General features: G+C 38.7%; 1 protein-coding gene across 15 annotated transcripts in view; it reads left to right on the forward strand.

Moving 5' to 3' along the window:
- UNC79 (unc-79 subunit of NALCN channel complex) overlaps nucleotides 1-18,038 on the forward strand; it is a 116,337-nt gene that overhangs the window by 70,893 nt on the left and 27,406 nt on the right. For all 15 annotated transcript variants that reach the window (XM_087747580.1, XM_087747581.1, XM_087747586.1 and 12 more), the window contains 9 exons: nucleotides 201-284; nucleotides 2,627-2,729; nucleotides 4,512-4,652; nucleotides 8,673-8,711; nucleotides 9,636-9,748; nucleotides 9,835-9,920; nucleotides 10,869-11,042; nucleotides 12,846-12,914; nucleotides 13,517-13,627. In XM_087747580.1, coding sequence (XP_087603706.1) covers nucleotides 201-284; nucleotides 2,627-2,729; nucleotides 4,512-4,652; nucleotides 8,673-8,711; nucleotides 9,636-9,748; nucleotides 9,835-9,920; nucleotides 10,869-11,042; nucleotides 12,846-12,914; nucleotides 13,517-13,627 — 920 coding nt within the window. The remainder of the gene's footprint in view (nucleotides 1-200; nucleotides 285-2,626; nucleotides 2,730-4,511; nucleotides 4,653-8,672; nucleotides 8,712-9,635; nucleotides 9,749-9,834; nucleotides 9,921-10,868; nucleotides 11,043-12,845; nucleotides 12,915-13,516; nucleotides 13,628-18,038) is intronic.

Here is an 18,038-nt window from a genome sequence, read left to right on the forward strand (position 1 = left end):
GTGTCCTTTTTCCTTTGTGGACCTCTTTCATCTCCTCCCCTCCCCCCCCCCCCCCCCCCGAAAAAATTAACTCTTTTCTTTGTTTTTTCAATAGCTGTTGTATTTGTCTTTCTCTTGTTTTAACTGTTTAAGACTTGTGGTGCTGGTGACAGATGCTGGATTCATAGTTTTGGAGACTGAAGTTCTATATTTATTCACAGAGCAGATACAGCATGGAAAGCGGCTGTGCAATGTCCCTGTTTGCCTAAACCCCGACTTGGAGGGACCACCACTGAGAATCAGAGGTTAGTTCAGTGTCTGTTTGACTTGATATCTCTGCTAAGACTGCCAGGAAGGTTTTTTGGTTAGTACCAAATGGTGCTGAATTTTATGTTCCATTCAGCTGTATTAAAGCTCTCAACTGTCCTGCAGAATGTAGGTTATTGAAAAATTATTAGACAAGACAGTTCATTCAAGACAGGGACAACTGATAAGAAGTACTGGCTTTCTGCTAGTACTTGTTTTGGCTGTCAACCTGGAAATAAAAGACTATGCAGAGTGTGGTTGAATCTCATTTCTTTATGAACTTCCTTATGAACAGCCAAAATACATCCAGACTTTCTTACAGCCTTGCAATGGGGCATTGACCTACCTTCTTTGCCTAAATCATGTTTTTTTCCATACTGTTCAGTGCACGAGAAAGGACATTTTTATTTTGAGTAGTTAAGTCTTATTCCAACATTGTAACCTGCATTATGACAGCTTTTAGCATTTGTGTGCTTCAGTGGGACTTACATCTAGAGAGCATGACAGTGAAAGGATCTTGATTCATTTGTGAGGGGGAAGAAAACTGGCTAGAAATACATGAAAATCTAGTCCTATTGCTTGCGTTCTGGATAGTGTCCTACATTACTGAAGAGTATTCTGGACTTCCTGGAGTGTCTGCTCATATCCAACAAAATCTCAGGACAATTATGAAGTACTCAACTCTGTATGTAAAAGAAATATTTCCTTCCATACTCAGTAAAATGATTGTTTAAAACCTGTCTTATTCTTGTGAAATAAGCCCTCATCTTCTGATATATTTTGAATTCAGAAATTGTGGGAGCTTCTTAGATTATTTTGCCCGAGAGCTGATATTAAATTTGCTTTTCCTGCAGTAACTGGGATTATCTCATCAGAAATTCCATCTGAACCTAGCTTAGGTGGAGAAGCTTCCTCCTGTTCCCATAGTGAAATATTATCAGAACAGGCTAATGTTAACATTAAATCTGAATCTGCAGATTGAAGCAACCAGCAGGAAAGTCAATAACGGAATACTTGATCTGTGGTTGAATTGGCATCAAAAGGGCATTGGTACTCTTCTAAAAATTGGTTCACAAAATGAGCTTTTCATAGATTGGTCTTTAGAATGAGATGCCCTTGGGGACAGCCTATATACATAACGATGGTGTCTACCAGCTGAGCTCCCTGGATGTGGTATGGGAGCTGAACTGTATGGGAACAGGAGTAATGCTGTCTCTATCATGTCAGCTACATGTGGCAACGAAAAGAGATATTTTTCTTTAAGAACTGAGTCTCTCTTTCTGTCTTAGAGACCTGGAGAACGAAACGGCTACCTATTTAAATCATCATCATAAGGCATCTCAGATGAACAACATAGCTCGTACATCACAGTAGCTTTGATCCAAGTTTCTGATGGCTCATGAAATGAGTCTGATTATTCTTCTTGAGGTTTTCTTTGCAACCAGACTAGCTGGAGAGCTACCTCTTCTGTATGTTTTTTTCTGCAATTGCTGTTGTCTGCTTAATGAAAATAAAGGGGCCAAGGCGGGAAAACCACCATACTGGAGAGATGTTAGACTGTCAGACTGCCTTATATTGCTGTAATTCTGGAAAGCAGGACTCAGAGAAGCCAAGAGTTTGAATCTTCCGTTATACCTAACTTCTCCTATTAAAACAAGCATCCATCAGAAATTAGATGCACAAAAAGTGCCAAAGGCAAAGGGAAGCCCATATGTTGGCATGATCACAGTGGCTACGCCCCCAGCTGAACAGCTCAGCTTTGGAGAATAAAGATGCTTGTGAAGACTTTCAACAGAAAGCATTTCTAATTATCAGCCCTCCAATATTCTCAATGTTTCTTAGCTCCTTATGAATTATTTCTTCTAACTGTCCTTTCCTGATTTCTCTCCTATGCCTCTGTTAGGGATGGTATGAATAGATTGATGATCTGGTGTTGAGACATATGAACTTATTTCCTTCTTCATGTCACTGCAACTATGGGAAGGCAATTCTCCAGAAGTACATGGGAAGGCTGCAGATCTTCTGGTGTCCAGTCTCATAGCAGCTGTAGAATCATTCTCTCTCCCTAAAAAATGAGTAGATACAATTACATCCGTCTTCCTGGAATTTTTGTTCTTTGTTATCTTTTTCCGAAGGATTTTTTTTTTTGTTATTATTGATAGTTCTAGGTAAAAGCAAGGAATATGCTATATATCCTTTTGTAGACACACTTTATTTCTCATTTCTATGCACAGTAAAACCATTATGGCTCTTCTTTAGAAGTCTCCTCTTCAAGCAGTTTGGATTTATGTTTAGTGATTTTCTTTCCTTTTTTAATTTTTTTCCCCGTAACTGCCTTAAGGTGCCACAAAATCTAGCCTGCTGTCAGCACCCAGTATAGTCAGTATGTTTGTACCTGCACCAGAAGAATTTGCTGATGACCAGCCCACTGTGATGACTGACAAGTAAGTTCTTTTTCTGTTCTTTTCAAAGAACTAGTTGAACTTCAATTAGGTCAATTAAAGTATAGATATACTTTACAGAAATATAAAGTCCATGCTATCATTTATTTCTATGCTAAGTTTTTTAATTATTTTTTCTACCCCAAGGTAAACATTTTCTAAACACTGCCAGGAAGATGTGCTTTTAATTCAGTAAGACCTGTGAGAGTTTGCACAGGTGAAATGATGACTCAGGTTATTGCATGTGCACGGAGGGCAGGGGACGCACCTTCCATCCTATTTAAATCAAGGGTTCCTTGTGATCCATCAGAAACCACTTTTGCCTTAGGAAAGAGAAAAGCTCTTTTTTAAAATTCCTTTGGGTTTCTGTTGAAATAGATTACATGTGATTATACATCAGCAGTTACCAACATAGCATTTTTAATGCTGATACTCACTGATCCCAAAAGCTTTTGCAAACCTTAATTGGTTGGTTAAAATGCCTTTAAAGGAAGCGTTAAACCTAAGTGTACTCATTTAATGGAGAAGTAAAGCAGTCAGCAGGGGGCCATGCATCGATTTAGTCAAAAACTGGGAAGAGAAACTGTAAGTTCTTGCTTGTGCTTCTGCTCTCAGTCCAGTAGACAGACATGTCAGGATGATCACCAGAGAAAGACAGGGCCATTGTGCAGGCTGTGACTGAAAGTGGACCTTATTGTGTGACAAAGTGAAGCATCCCAAAAGTTAGGCTTACCTTTGGCACTTCCTTTGGCCATTTCATCAAAACTCTAGCACCGCCTATTAACATACAGACCAGCTGAGCTTGACTTTCATGACTTTGTTGGCATATTTTCTTTCTGTTCAGTAACAAAGGCAAGAAAATTGCCTGTACAATTCCATTAAGTTAAAATATCGCAATCTGTTGGAGTCATTAGCAACTGATTGATCAAATTAAGCAAACCTTCCTACTGGGCTGAGATAAGCCAGTTTCCCACATTGGTTTGCCTTTTTCGTAGGTTGTGAAAGCCTGTCTCATCTCTCCTAAATCTGACATCCCCTTTATAATTAGACATTACAGAGCCCTTTCAGAACTTCATCAGTTGTCTTTGAGCATTTCAGGAAGGATAAGTGACTCAGCAGCAAATCTGCCCTGGGAAAGGAGACTTCTCTGAAATCTAAGGTTCTGTGCCCCTGAGAGGTCCTTTCATTTCTTTCTTAATAGCTATAACTGCTGTGGGAACCAATCAGATCATTGTTTCCTAATTGTATAATTTGTTATTCATAATTCATGACTGACAGGAATGACAATGTGAAATTGTTGCATCTCTCTAAGATCATCTGTGAGAGTCATTATTTATGTCTATGCTGCTAAATAGAAGAGTGCCAGGGACTTGAGCCCTCGCCTGAGCCCAAGTTGCATGAACTGGCTGGTGTTCACGTTGCTGAGGGTTAGTCTTCACTGCTGCAGATTTCTCTCGGATAGTACAAACTGAAGCAGTCCAATATAGAGTGAGGGAATTAGCTAACAATTAGCAATGAAGGACCCAAAACAAGGCCTGCCCTGTGGCCCTCTCATTTGTCAGTGAAGAAACAGCCAGTGCAGCTAGTGAAGCTTTATTAATGTTTGAAAGCATGGACTGTTATCAATTACAGAAAGATCACAATTACATTATCTTTCTAAATAAATTTTGAATAGAATGTACTAAATAATAGTACTTTAGAAAGGCATAATTATACACATATGTATATATGGTAATAGTTTGTTTTAAATTTGTTAATGTCAGTTTTTAAAACTGTTCTTTGCAGGTGCCATGACTGTGGGGCTATTCTTGAAGAATATGATGAAGAAACACTAGGCCTCGCCATAGTTGTGCTCTCAACCTTCATTCACCTTAGTCCAGACTTGGCTGCTCCTCTGCTGTTGGACATCATGCAATCTGTAGGAAGGTAAATTCAGGACTTTCCTCTCTCCCATATGATTGAAAGACTTTTGTGCCTGGAATTAGGTTTACATAACCTTCAATATATTAAGTTATATATTTTAAAACTCTTAAGTGAATAACATCTGGTTCTGTCTGCTGCTTTGTTACTCATCATTTTATCAATTTCTTACGTAACTTCTTCCACTGTCACTTCAATTTTGGGCAGCTTCTTTGACCTCCTTCCTTTTTACCCTCCAAAGGAAGGTTCCAGCTCGGGAATCTCCCCAGTTTGTCCCACTGTAAACAGTGATGTAAAGAATTAATTCAGTTTTTCTGCGGTACCCTTATCTTCCTTGAGTGCCTTGTTTGTTACCTGAACAGCAGTTGATGCAGCATACTCTCTGGTGTGCTTCTTGATCCCATTTTATTTGAAGAAAAATTTACTGTTAGTTTTTATTCCTTCTGCTAGTTGCTCCTTGAACCATTTTTTGGCCTGCCTTCTTGTGTTTTTTACATTAGATTTGTCAGAACTTATGCTCTTTTCTGCTTTCATTTGAGACATGACTTCAGCTTTTTGAAAGAAGCCTTATTTTGTCTTAATAACCTCCCTCACCTTTCCTTTCTTTTGCTGTCTTGAAGTCTTTCTTAACAAGTGGGGTACCTGTGCTTCCAATGTAATGTTCTTAAGCAACTTCTGTGCTTCTTGTAAAGACTGAATTTTCTTGGCTACCCCTTTTTGCTGCTTTGATGGAATTTTTCACTTCTGTGTAGTTCCTGCTTTAGAAGTTATGCACAAATGTGGTCAGCTTTTCTGAATTTTGTTGTTCCTGGAGGATTGTTGACTCCTAGGTATGATCATTCATTAGCATACCTGAAGCCCTTCAGGCTTTTCAACAATATTTTGTATGCTAATTAAGACTAAGTAAAGAGTTGCATCTCCTTATGAGGGCTTCCTAACCAGCTGCTGCATGAGATTGTCTCTGATAAGGTCTTAAACATTTGGTGTCGTATTATTTTTCTCTTGTGACTTTTACCCAGTGTGCACGGGATAATTGAAGTGCACCATTACTATTGTATTACTTGTTGTTGTTGCTGCCTTGGCCACTTCCACAGCTTCCTGCCTAAGAGGTGGGAGGGATGCGTTGGGGGTGTTCCAGAATAAACTTCTGAGCAGCACTAGAAGTGCAGAAATGGTGTGCAGCTCTCCTTTTCCGTGTTGTTTTCAGTGACTGAAGTTAAAATCGCTTGACTGTGACTTCTACAGGGGCACGGCTCTTCACAGCCCTGCCTCTCCACTACCTCCCAATTCCATTTAAACACAGCAGCTATTCAAGTCCTCCATTTCCATTAATTGCAAGGTTGCAGTTCCCTGCTGTCACTGCTAATGAACTCTGATGGAGGCAAAGCTTCTAATCTAGACAGATACTATCCATTCTGTGTGATTCTTGTAAATAACAGCAGTACTACAGCCACAGAGAGTAAATCATTTGGAAGATAAATTATCAAGGGATGAGGGCCGAGTGGGCTACCTTTTTCTGTGCTTTGAGGAGGAAATGCTGCATCTTTGGAGTGAGACAGCTGATTGTTTTAGAGCAGCAGATGACATGCAACATGGGGTATTCCTGGTAAATACCCTGTGTTGTTCCTACTGGCTGTCATTTCTGACAAATTCTGAGTCTAGTAAGAGGCTCCCCACAAAGGAATTATTTTGAATACAGGCAAAATAAGTAGCACATACAAGCAGAGAGGCATTCAGGTGCCTCATGTATATAACCTAAGTTGCTGTCTTTCATCAGGCAGTGCCGTATCATTACCTCCAAATACCCATCTGACAGCAAAGGTGAGAATGAATTAGACTTCTTGCACTTTTATTCTTAGAAAAAGAACTACTACTTTCATGCTTAGAAGAGGAAACAAGGAGTTAGGAAATCCAGGGTCTTTCAGAATACCTAAATAATACACAGAAGGATTTTCAAAAGTTATTTGCGTACCCACAGGTACAGATAGGCATCTATTGGGATTTTCAGAAGAGAAAAAGTTCTGCGTTCAAGTTACTGACAATTAGAGATTGACGTGTTTATAAGACTCTGGCATGCACTTAACTTTATGCTCTAGTTCCTGAATCAAGATTTTTGACTTGTTGATTCCTATTTCATTGATTTCCAGTGAGATTTAGGTTTCCAAGCATCAAAGCCCTCTTTGAAAATGGCATTTAGGCTCTTGAGTTAGTGAGGAGCTTTGAAAAGCTTAACTTCTGTTTTTAACGTACAAATTTGAACACATCCATTTACTGTCTACCGTCCATTTGCTGTTCTGCTTTGTGGTCTGCAAAGTGGAGGTAATGATGGGGATTCATGGCCTTTGTGCAACAAAATATTTGGAGTAGTAATGGTAAATACATACAAGCTGTAAATTTAAAAAGTTTCAGATGTTCCCAAGTGTTTAGTGTAGTTCCTGTCTCACAAAGTTTTTCCAAAGTTAGAAACCAAATGTTTTGTTTATCATAAAAACCACACTTGCATTATTGCATTCAAAAGGAGAGAGAAACTTTGCATAGGACTTTGATTTCTTTTAGAAGAAATATTTTATGCTGTTGTATTTCTGTGCTTCAGTAGGTTTTTGAAAACAAGTGTAATGTCCTCCACTGGGCATGTGATTAGTCTCATTGCATTCTGCAGAAATCCTCATGTGCTTTAATGTAAACAGATGCTACAGTTATTCCAGAATCAAGGTCTTTATTGCTTGAAGGTGGCTTCAGAGCTGTTTTCACCCAGAATTAGCTTTACACAGCAGAATTAATATGTTATGTTTTAGTGTGGACTCCTTTTAACAACAGCGAAGTCAGGGGCTCTTATGAGTTTTTCTGATTCATGCTGGTTCAACTGAAGAGAATATAACCTTCAATCCCCTGCACCATCCAGCATGAGATTATTGCACTGTTGAAAGTATGCTGTGTTCCCAGCTTGTCATGCATCATTAATGAAAATCACCATCCATTTTGGTTTACACAAGCATTCGACTGAGCTGCTTTAGGGTCCTTTTTGGATTTTGCAGTGGTGACTAGAGAGGAAACTGTCTTCAGAACAGAGGCTGACAGAGGATTGAGCAACAGCTAAATCCAGCCTAAAAGGATCATGAATCAAAGATAAACATTGAAGGCCAGATCATCAGCAGATGTAAATTAGCATAGCTCTATGAATTTTCCGTTTAGACTTATCAACTTATTCCAGCTGAAATACCGATGCACAGCAGATGAAAGTAAAAATTGCATGGTATTTTGTATGTAAGAGATGCTTCCAGTGTACATCTTTATAGTTGCTTTTTAATGGCTTTTAGTGTTAAAGGTGTATTGCTTTGATATTATAAGCCCTGATTCTATTCATTTACATGTCCTGGATATTGAAATGCATGATTTTACTTCAAGATTGTGTTCAGTATTTTCATCACTAAATGCCCATATTTGGCTTCAAAGTCTATATTTAGGTACTAAAATAAATGACCCGATTTTTGAGAACCCAGTATTTCTCATCTGACTTTGTAAGAGCTCATAGGTATTTAGTGTTTCTGAAATTAGGCCAGTTATTTAGGTGCCAAAATCTGGAACTAGAAGCCTCACTTCAGACTGCCAAGTAGAGAATTTTGGCTTAGTCTGTGTTGCTGTGTTAATCAGAAACAATTCAGTCAGTAGGCAGCTTCTGGCAAACTTTTTTCTCCACATCCCTCTAGGTTAGCAATTATCCATGATGTGCATGTAAGGCGATAGCTTTACTTCATTATCTTCATGCTAGTACAGGGACGCAAGTAGAATTGTCTTTAGAGCTGTTAAGTATTTGTGAGACCGCAAGACTGAATAGAGTTTATATGTCATGCAAACATGATTTGACTGAATTTTAGTGCGCTTCATGTCACCACTTTCTGGTGACATTTTAAATGTTCTCTAAAATTCTTGTTTATTATTAAAAAAAATGATACTTTATTATCTTACTGAAAAATGGAACACAAAAAAAGCATATGAGCTTCACTTATTTTTTTATTTTCATTGCAGGTTGGCATCAAGTACAAGTTTTTCTAATCAAGCAGAAAGGTATGGTAGCAAAGGATACCTTAGCCAAAATGAAACAATTGATCTAAAGCATCATCCTCCCTGGCCCTGAAAACAACTAAACTTAACTTTCAAAAAATTTATTTAAGATTTGGAAGTAAGAGTAAAAACTGTCCTTTCCCAGTTGTTTCAAATATCTCATGTGTTCTGAAGACGAACAGGAACCCATATTCATATGTATTGAACCTGAAAAAACTCAGAATCAGACGTAACTTAAAGATGCCTTCTGGTTTCCACAATTTCAGTGCAGCTTTTTCTAGCTTGTTCTGTGTTTGGTATTTGTCTTGATAAACTATCTCCACACATTCAGTCAAGTGAATCATCCTTGGCCATGGAGAACCCCTGATAGTGATGTCTCATTATGTAAATCAGATGCTGAATAGGACAAATTCATTTTGAGAAGCTGTGAAAAATGTTAAGATGTGCAGTTTATGAGTAAATAGATAATGCTTTAGCTTTTTAAGTGAAACCATTAATTTTATGAGTGACTAGGAACTACTTCATCTCTTGAAGGAAACTGCAAGAGGCAAATTAATATTATAATGTGTGTGTTTACCTGTTCATGTGTTTTATGGTAAAGCCAAGAACCTCATCCTGTATCACTGAAATACACAAGGTGAGAGCAGGATTATATTTCAAACTCAGATGACTCACAAATAAGACTATGTGGAGAATCAGGAAAAATGCAACAATTTATTGAGACTTAAATACTTTAGATATGTGTACATAACTTTTTCAGCTCTGCATAGTCAAGCTGAAGTCATAAAATCAACACGCTGAACTGTTTTTTGGGATCAGGACAGTTCTGCTTTTGACTGTCTCACTGTGTTCATGTAGTCAGCTTTGAGAAGTGTTTCATCTGCAAAGCAATTTCTTTCTTCTTCCTTTTCCTTCCCTTCGTTTCAGCATGATGATCCCTGGAAACGCTGCAGGTGTGGCCAAGCAGTTCCTCCGTTGTGTGTTCCATCAGCTGGCTCCCAATGGCATCTTCCCCCAGCTCTTCCAGAGCAATATTAAAGGTAATGTGTGGTACCTGAGTGCATTTCTGTCCCTTTCACTTACCTCTATGTGGACAGTCAGTGTGAAAATGTATTTCGAATTTCAGATGGAAGTTTTTTACGGACCTTGGCCACGTCTCTTATGGACTTCAGTGAGCTGAGTTCCGTTGCTGCTCTGAGCCAGCTGTTAGAGGTATGTTGGCAATCAGCCCTGTTAATGGTGCTGGTTTTATTACCATTAACAGGCATATTGGATCATTTCTCCTCATTCATTAAGAGTTCAAACTTGCATCACCAAAAGCAATGTGAATTTTTGTTTTGTCCTTCCTGCAAGCAGGATTAGGCTGTCCTCACCATCTTCCTTCTGGGTTTTGCTCTCACTGATAGCTTTTTTTTTTTTTTTCCGCTCTCAGACCAGCTCCTGGAGCTGTCCTACACATTGGTAGTGTGGACCATCCCTTACCTCACCGCTATTTCTGGTTTTCAGGAACATTTCTGCTCGTACATCTCAGTTCTCCCTCTCCCCTGTATCTGCTGGCAGTTTCTCTAAGTAGTCCAAAGATTTATTGCCTGCCTTTCACTGAATGCCTTCTGTGCACGTGGCTTGTTTCTACTGTAACTTTTATCCTTCCACTAGCACTAGACACTTGCATGTATCCTGCTCTTCTTACAAGAATGTGGCAGTTGCTTCATACAAAGATTTTGACATCACTTTAAAACTGCTTATGTCTTTCCAGGCCTGACCCTAGTACACAAGCCAAAAAAGCATACATGGTCCACTGAACATTAATGAACATATCTTGTTTAAAACTCTCCAAAGGAAAACATGGGCAACCCACTGGTGAATACTTCACGAGTTCTGCTTTTTTTTTACTGCCATGCCAAGCTAAGCAGGTTATGAGTTAGGACCCTGCTTATAACATTTTGGCTCAAAATCTTTTGGTCAATACTTTAGGCACTGAACTAGACTCAGCTGTCACATACACAGTTCAAATTCCCTGCACAACATTTTATCATTAGGATTATAGAAGAGGTAAGTAGTATTTGGTCTGAGCAAATTAACCTCAGCATTTCCAAATACTGTTTAAGGGACCATTTCTGCATGTGTACATTTGTTTACAGTTCTTGTTTTGTTTCCCAGGGTTTAAACAACAAAAAGAATTTACCAGCAGGGGGTGCGATGCTACGCTGTTTGGAAAATATCGCTACCTTTATGGAAGCCTTGCCGATGGATTCGCCCAGCAACCTCTGGACCACAATTAGTAATCAGTTTCAGACCTTCCTTACTAAGCTCCCTTGTGTTTTGCCACTTAAGGTATGATGTGTGGACATCTGAAACAGGCTATACTGCCATTGGTCAGGATGTACCGAAACCGTGGGAAAGCTCTGGATGAGAAAGCAGAGCAGGTTGTTGTGAATATTTTCTAATTATTCAACTAATGTTTCCAGAGGACTGGATTTATTGTATGTCTGATCCATCCCTTTAATTATATTTTCCATGGGTAACAATAACAACTCTGACCAGAGTACTCTTCACTTCTTTGTTGGCTTTTTTTCTCAGCACTTTCCATGCCCTGTCTTTGTCAGATTAGAATACTGCATTTGAGAGAATCAGCATTTTGGCAATAAAAATGCATCTGGTTTTAACTGTTAAAACAAAATAGAACTCTCAAGAAGAGCAGCACCACCTAATTAATTTGCTAAAAGTACACAATAGTCAGACAGGCAGAGAGAAACTGAGACTACTGGGAATTGAGCTTAGCCTGTTTGGCTGACCAGGTTGTACTTCTGGCTGTAATCAGAACATAGTTGCAGAAACTGAATCTAGAAGCTTTGGGCTCTGATTTCTGAGTGCTCAGAGGACATAGAGAGGGTTCTTATTTCCTGGTGTGTACATTTCCAGATGTCTTTTCAGTAAACACCGTAAAAACTTTTCTGAGTCTTTCCAGTAAACATGGGATTCTAATGCCCTTATTCTGACTTTATTTCCTATGGCATGAATGAGCCCAGTACTAATTTCTTCTGGGCAAAACAGCATTGCTCAGTATGAGCTGAGGGATCCAAAATCTAACTTCATGACTTATAACATTGTCTTTTAAATTGGGGGTCACCACCAAATTACATGAATGATATTAAATCCCTTGGCACTATTATGCAATAGTCAGATCTTGAAACTTCTTTAGGTTTTGGTAAATTGAGGCACCATTCTGCAGCACTTACTAAGCCAAACAGGCAATAACCATTCCCTTTGCATACTAGCCATCCCAATCTGTTGCATCTTGTCTAATTGAAATAAATAAAAAGACATGAATTGGATCTTAATAGTTCCATCTGCATATCTGCCATTCACAGAACATTTAGATGGAGTGTTTACTCTAATTTCTCTTCTATTCGTGGGAGTTATCATTAGTGATACAAGTAAAACAATTGCTTGCTCCTGAACTTTCCATGTCCTATTCCTTTCTCCGGGGTCATAAATGACTCTGCTGTTCTAGATGTTTGCAGAAGGGATGAGGCAAGACAATGGATAGACCCTGAAAAGTCCCATTCACTGCTGCAACCTGTGTGATTTACACAGAAGAAAACTCAGTTACACCATAAGGGACAACTTTAGAGAGACTTCTGGAGCAGCTATTGCCAGGGCACGTTCTGGTGTTATGGGGTGTGAGTTGTAGCCCTGTCTTAGAGTGTGGGCAAAATGTCATAGCCCAGGGCAACCACAGAAATATAACATGAGGTAGATGGTGTGCACCTCCTGCTAACTCATTTCCCCCCCCCCCAACCCATTTTTATTACAGTGAAAATGTATTTCTAGGAAATTTTTCTTATAAAAGGGTAAAGTTAACTTTTCTGAACTAGTCCTGTAGTGAAATTTTCTCATCTCAAGGCCCATGCTGTGGTGTGTTACCATTGAAGGGGTGCGATTGTGTGTTCAGGAATAAGCCATTTTAGGCAAAGTAAGTAAAGATCAATCATCAGGGATAATTTTCCAGACTTCACCTATAACTTATTCATAGCTGCTACCGCTAAAAGCAAGACGTGCACAGAAAGGTACTAACTCTGTTTTTTTTTCTTTTTTTTTTTCTTTTTTCTTTCCTGCCTTCAAATACATTCACAGTGTTCTTTAGATTCTAGTTTAAGAATCATGATTTGCTTGTTGAAGATACCTACCACTAGTGCCACCAGGGTAAGTTCCAAGAAGACAAAGCTCTGTTGCTTCAGATTTAGCTAGCCTGTGCTATTCTATGAGTGTCTTCTTATCTCCTAGCTAGGAATGTATTATATAGAAGCATAAAATTGTGCAGTCCGATACTCTTTGGAGAATGAGAAGAGCTTTGGAATCTAGGTTACAGTAAAGTGTGGGTGGGATTACATTCCTGTGTGGGTGTGAATGTATATCTTCTTAAAGATTTGATGTTCTCTTTTTTTTTTTTCCTGCTCTTTTTTTTCTTAAAAAAAAAAAAGTAATGAACTTCCTTAGAAGTTCTGCAGTACAATTCCACTGAGATCAATAAGGTTTTACTGCATAAACACTACAGAATCTCTTCTGTCTCGTAAGCACTGTGTCAGAGGTGAAACTATTTTCTGATTTTTTGCTTCTAATGTCTCATACAAGCATAAAGGCAGATGCTAGGTAGAATAGCCATTTGACAGAAACAGTGTAAATCCCAACAAGGTAGCCTCTGAGCTAAAAAGAATGTTGTTCATTCAGGCGTTTCAGAGTTGGGATGCTTTTTTTTTTTTTACTGAGCAACTAGTTATTGATTTCTCTAAATCATGTCATTGCAGAGTCTTCTAGAGCCTTTTTCAAAATTACTAAGCTTTGTAATTCAGAATGCTGTCTTCACTCTCGCCTACCTGGTGGAACTGTGTGGTTTATGCTACCGAGCCTTCACTAAGGTAACAATGAGACTGTATCTTCTTTTAGGGACAACTGAAAATAGGACAGGCAAAGTCCTTCTTCCCTCAAGTAGTATGTTTGTAAGTAAAGATGAAATCAGTGTCAAGTTTCAGGCATGTCAACAGTTTTAATGTAGTTTGGCTAATCAAGTAGTGATCATGATTCAGTGCCTTTTGATAGTACTGAGTTTCACATTCACAGTATAGACGCAGATAAAAGAAACTGCTGAAAACATTGCTCAGAAAAGTATTTTGGTGTGATATCATGACTTGGATATTTTTTTCTCTTGTAGAGATGATATCTGGTATTCATGCATGACTTAAAATATCTGTACAGTCATATCTGTGCACAAGTTTAGCCACGTACCTTGTGCAGTAAAAACTTAAATATTCCTGGTAGTGCCTTTTGAGAGCACAGCTGTGAGGGGAGGCAACAGATAGCTAAGAAAAGTGGAAGACTCCAAGTTAGGAGCTTCTCAGCTTAGATCCTATTTCATTCTGTTTTAGGTATCTCACTTTGGCGTGCATGGCTGTAAGCGGTGTAGAAAAGAGAACAGTATGTGTGCACCTTTAAAAAGTTTTTAAGATTCCTGGATGAAAGCTATGGTGTACAAATAACACTCAGTTATTATTCAAGTTCATTGTTGTAAGTGATGGTGAGAAGTTGAACAACAACAAAACCCACAAAAACAATTAAACCTTTTACTAAGGCCCTATATGCGCCATTATGTAGATTGTTAAGGTACTGAGCAAAAATGTTGCTTCAGCCACTAAGTGTTTGCCATCCTTGATACGTTTGTCAAAACAGTAATTAATCTTCAGGAAATGTTCTTTCGTAAGTGGCTACATGATTTTCTATATTAATAATATGCAACTGCAACACACATTGCTTCAGTCTTGGTAAGACTTAAAATATCACTGGACAAACAGAGAAGAAGTAATAAAAGCAGTGACACTCTCACAGAAAAACTGCACAAGAAAGTAAGAAAAACGTTTACCAGATGTAATGGTTTGAAGCATTAAATAGAAACTAATAGTATGTTTAATTACAGCAAGCAAATACTACCTTTTTTGTCTCATTTGAAAGAGAAGAGTTTATAAAAGAAAAAAAATCCTGAATAAAGAAGAGACCATCCAGCTTTTGGAAGTAATTTGAGTTAGATCTATAGTTAAGGCTTTGGGCAAGGCAAAGTGAGAAAAATGTTAGCTTAAAGTCCAGCAGTGGGGTTTTTTTCATTGAAACAAAAAATGCCTCATTTAAAACTGAAGGAAAGACATTCCTCTTGCATTTGTGGTCTGATAAGACTGTTTCATGTGTGCCTGCTAAAGCAAATTGTGAAATACAGGAAATGTTTCACTCCCCTCATGCTCTGCAGTTTTGGTTATTTCAAGAAAATTTTATTAAAACCATGGCATTAAAAAAACCCCATGCTTTTCTTGCATGCTTCCTGGTTCAGTGTTCTATTAATATATTGAATACTTAATTGCACACAGGAAGCTTGGATTATAGCACTTGGTAAAATCTCCTTCTTGATTTAGTTTAATGCGACCTGGTGACCTAGAAATGGAATCATTAGTGAATGGTCTCCTGCAAGTTACAGCCACAAAATGCTCGATTTAGTGCAACTCCACACTACATTATCTTTGTTATTTCTGAAAGCTTACCATTATTTTGCATTAGAAATATCAAATTAATGACTGCCGTTAGAAAAAAACAAATCAGTTGTGATGTCTGTGTTTCTCTACAGTGGAAATCACTGTAGCCAAGTGAGAGTGTTGTTTGTGATAGAATACCATGTAGAAGCGAATTCCAGAAGGAATATAATTTGTGAACATTGAAACTATTCGGATTTAATTACTTGTTTTGCAACTTCGAATGTGCTGGCTGGAACAAACCACCAAGTTTCAGCTAAGCTGTGGAGGATTCTTGTCTTTTCAAAGACCAAGACACTCTGACATGCACTTTGTAGAGGTCAGTGCTGTACAACCACTCCAAATCTTTATCTCCAACATTTTCCTAATACCCTGTGGTAGGAATATCTCAGTTTTTCTTGTCTTGGAGCCTGAAGACTCACGCCAATCTGATATTTCCTTGTCTGACTTTCTGTTCCAGGTCAGCAATTTGATGTTTTCAGTGCCTTTGGAACTCCTAGTTGAGAGTAGCCTCTCCTGCGGATTGTAATCTTCTTATCTTTAGCTTTCCTTTCAAGTAACTTAATGGTCCTAGATGGACACTTTTTGGATTTCTTATCTCTTACAGCTGCAGAAGCTTGAACCTAAACTTAGCCTTTTGCTAGTGTTCTGTTGACTTATTAAGTAAATGCAGAATGCCACTGAATTGGACTTGACATCATTTTGCTATTGAATTTTTTTGAAGAATCTTGAAGTGGCTGATCTTCAGTATTTGTAATTACTGTAGTAGCAACAGAAATAAAATAAAGAATTTTGGTTTATACTGGCTTACTTGGAGGATAGCATACCACTCCATTAAAGAACCAAATTTAGTATTCTTATTACTAAGTTTGGGCCCTGAGATACTGCTAGAAACAAACTTCAGTAGTTTCATGTTCTACACATAGACATCTGGCAAGTCACAGTTTGAAGGTTGCAAGGCATTTTTTTATAGGGATGCATAGGCTAGAGGAGAGGAAATGGCCTCCAGGACAAGAGGAAATGGCCTCAAGTTGTGCCAGGGGAGAATTGGATTAGATATTAGGAAAAATTTCTTCACGGAGAGAGTGGTTAGGCGTTGGAACAGACTGCCCAGGGAAGTGGTGCGATCACAGTCCCTGGGAGTGTTCAAAAAACACATGGATGTGGTGCTTAGGGACCTGGTTTAGAAGTGGACCTGGCAGTTAGGTTAATGGTTGGACTCAATGATCTCAGAGGTCTTTTCCAACCTTAATGATTCTGTGATTCTGTAGACATTCTAGAGGGTTAATTCAGCTGAACAGAGGCTAAAGGGGTTGTATTCTTGACTCTTTGGTACCAGGTTTACACATGTGACTCCCCTGGGCATTATTCTCATGGAACTAATACCCATTTACAGCTCTGTTGCAGAATATAAAGCTGTTAAAGTATGTATAAACCATGTTTATACATATTTATCACCAGCAGAATGACAGGAATAAGTAGGCTGTGCTAAGAAGGCTACTCTGGGCTATTGACTTCAGTGTCATCACTCCTGATTTACAGTGCAGGAAGCAAGAGGTCAGATGTCAAAAAACATTTTGCTTGATTTTGCTTCATCTCTCTGCACTGCATGTGCTTAACAAACATTAAGAGTTTAGACTGTGAGATAGGAGTCTTCTTTGAGAAAGAGGTAGGTCACTATTACATTATCCTTAGAGCCAAGGAAAGCTGGGATTCATGAAGCCTATGCTTCCTTCCCAGTGTTCTGACAAAGCAATTTATTATGGCCCAATTATATCCTGTGTAGCATAGGTGTTAGTCTGTAAAATACCTGAACGCTTTTGAAAGAATTTTACCTCTCTTCTTTTCCAGTATGTGCAGGCTACTGTACTGGGTTACTGATAGGAACTTCTGTCCAGTGTTCTGGGGGATGTAATTGTCAACTGTCTGAGCATGGCACTGCATTATGTATGTGCCTCAAGACTATGAAGGTGTATGACGGTAGGAAGGGTCAGTCTTGCTGGCGAATTCTAGCCAGTAATCAGGGTCTATTTGCACTTTGAGTATTGTGCACCGTTCTGGTTCCCCATTCCCAACAGAATATGGTAGAATTGGAGACAGTTCACATAACGGTAGCAAGAATGATCAAACAGTGGGATGAGTTCCACATGCAGAGCAACTAAGTTAGGGCTCTTCAATCTGAAAAAGCAACAATTGACGGGAATGTGAGAGAGGTCTGTAAGGTCAAAAGTGACCGAGATAGGGATGGGCAGTTTCATGCCTTTCCAGTACAAGAACAAGAACATATTAAGTTTGAAGGAACCAGTGTCAAAGCAAGTAAAGGGAAGTGGTTCTTCAACAGCGTGTGACTCCTTGCCAAGTTCTGGGGGTGCTAAAAGTTGACATGGGTCCAAGAGGTCAATGGACACAAACGTGGAAGAGAAATCCACCAAGAGTTATGAATTATATAGAAACCACACTGAGCTCAGAAGTTCCTTGATCAGAAAATAATTGGTGGGTAGGAGAGTAGTAGTGGGAATTATACATGCTTGACTTGTTTTTATTCTTCCTTTTGCATCTGTTTATGGCCTTGTTGGAGGTAAGATACTGAGGACATTTGTTCTGATCTGACCTCTCCTGGATGTTCTTGTATTATTCTTATCAGAGCACCACTCATACTTATCCCCTCAAGTAATGATTTCACAATATAGCTGAACTGATCCAGTGTTTGCTGCTCCCATAAGGGAATATTTTTTAGGTTTGTTTTCTATTTTTATTG

Source organism: Nipponia nippon, unplaced genomic scaffold, assembly GCF_047370975.1.
Source record: "Nipponia nippon isolate SJK-2023a ecotype South Korea unplaced genomic scaffold, ASM4737097v1 scaffold_11, whole genome shotgun sequence".
NCBI lineage: Eukaryota > Metazoa > Chordata > Aves > Pelecaniformes > Threskiornithidae > Nipponia > Nipponia nippon.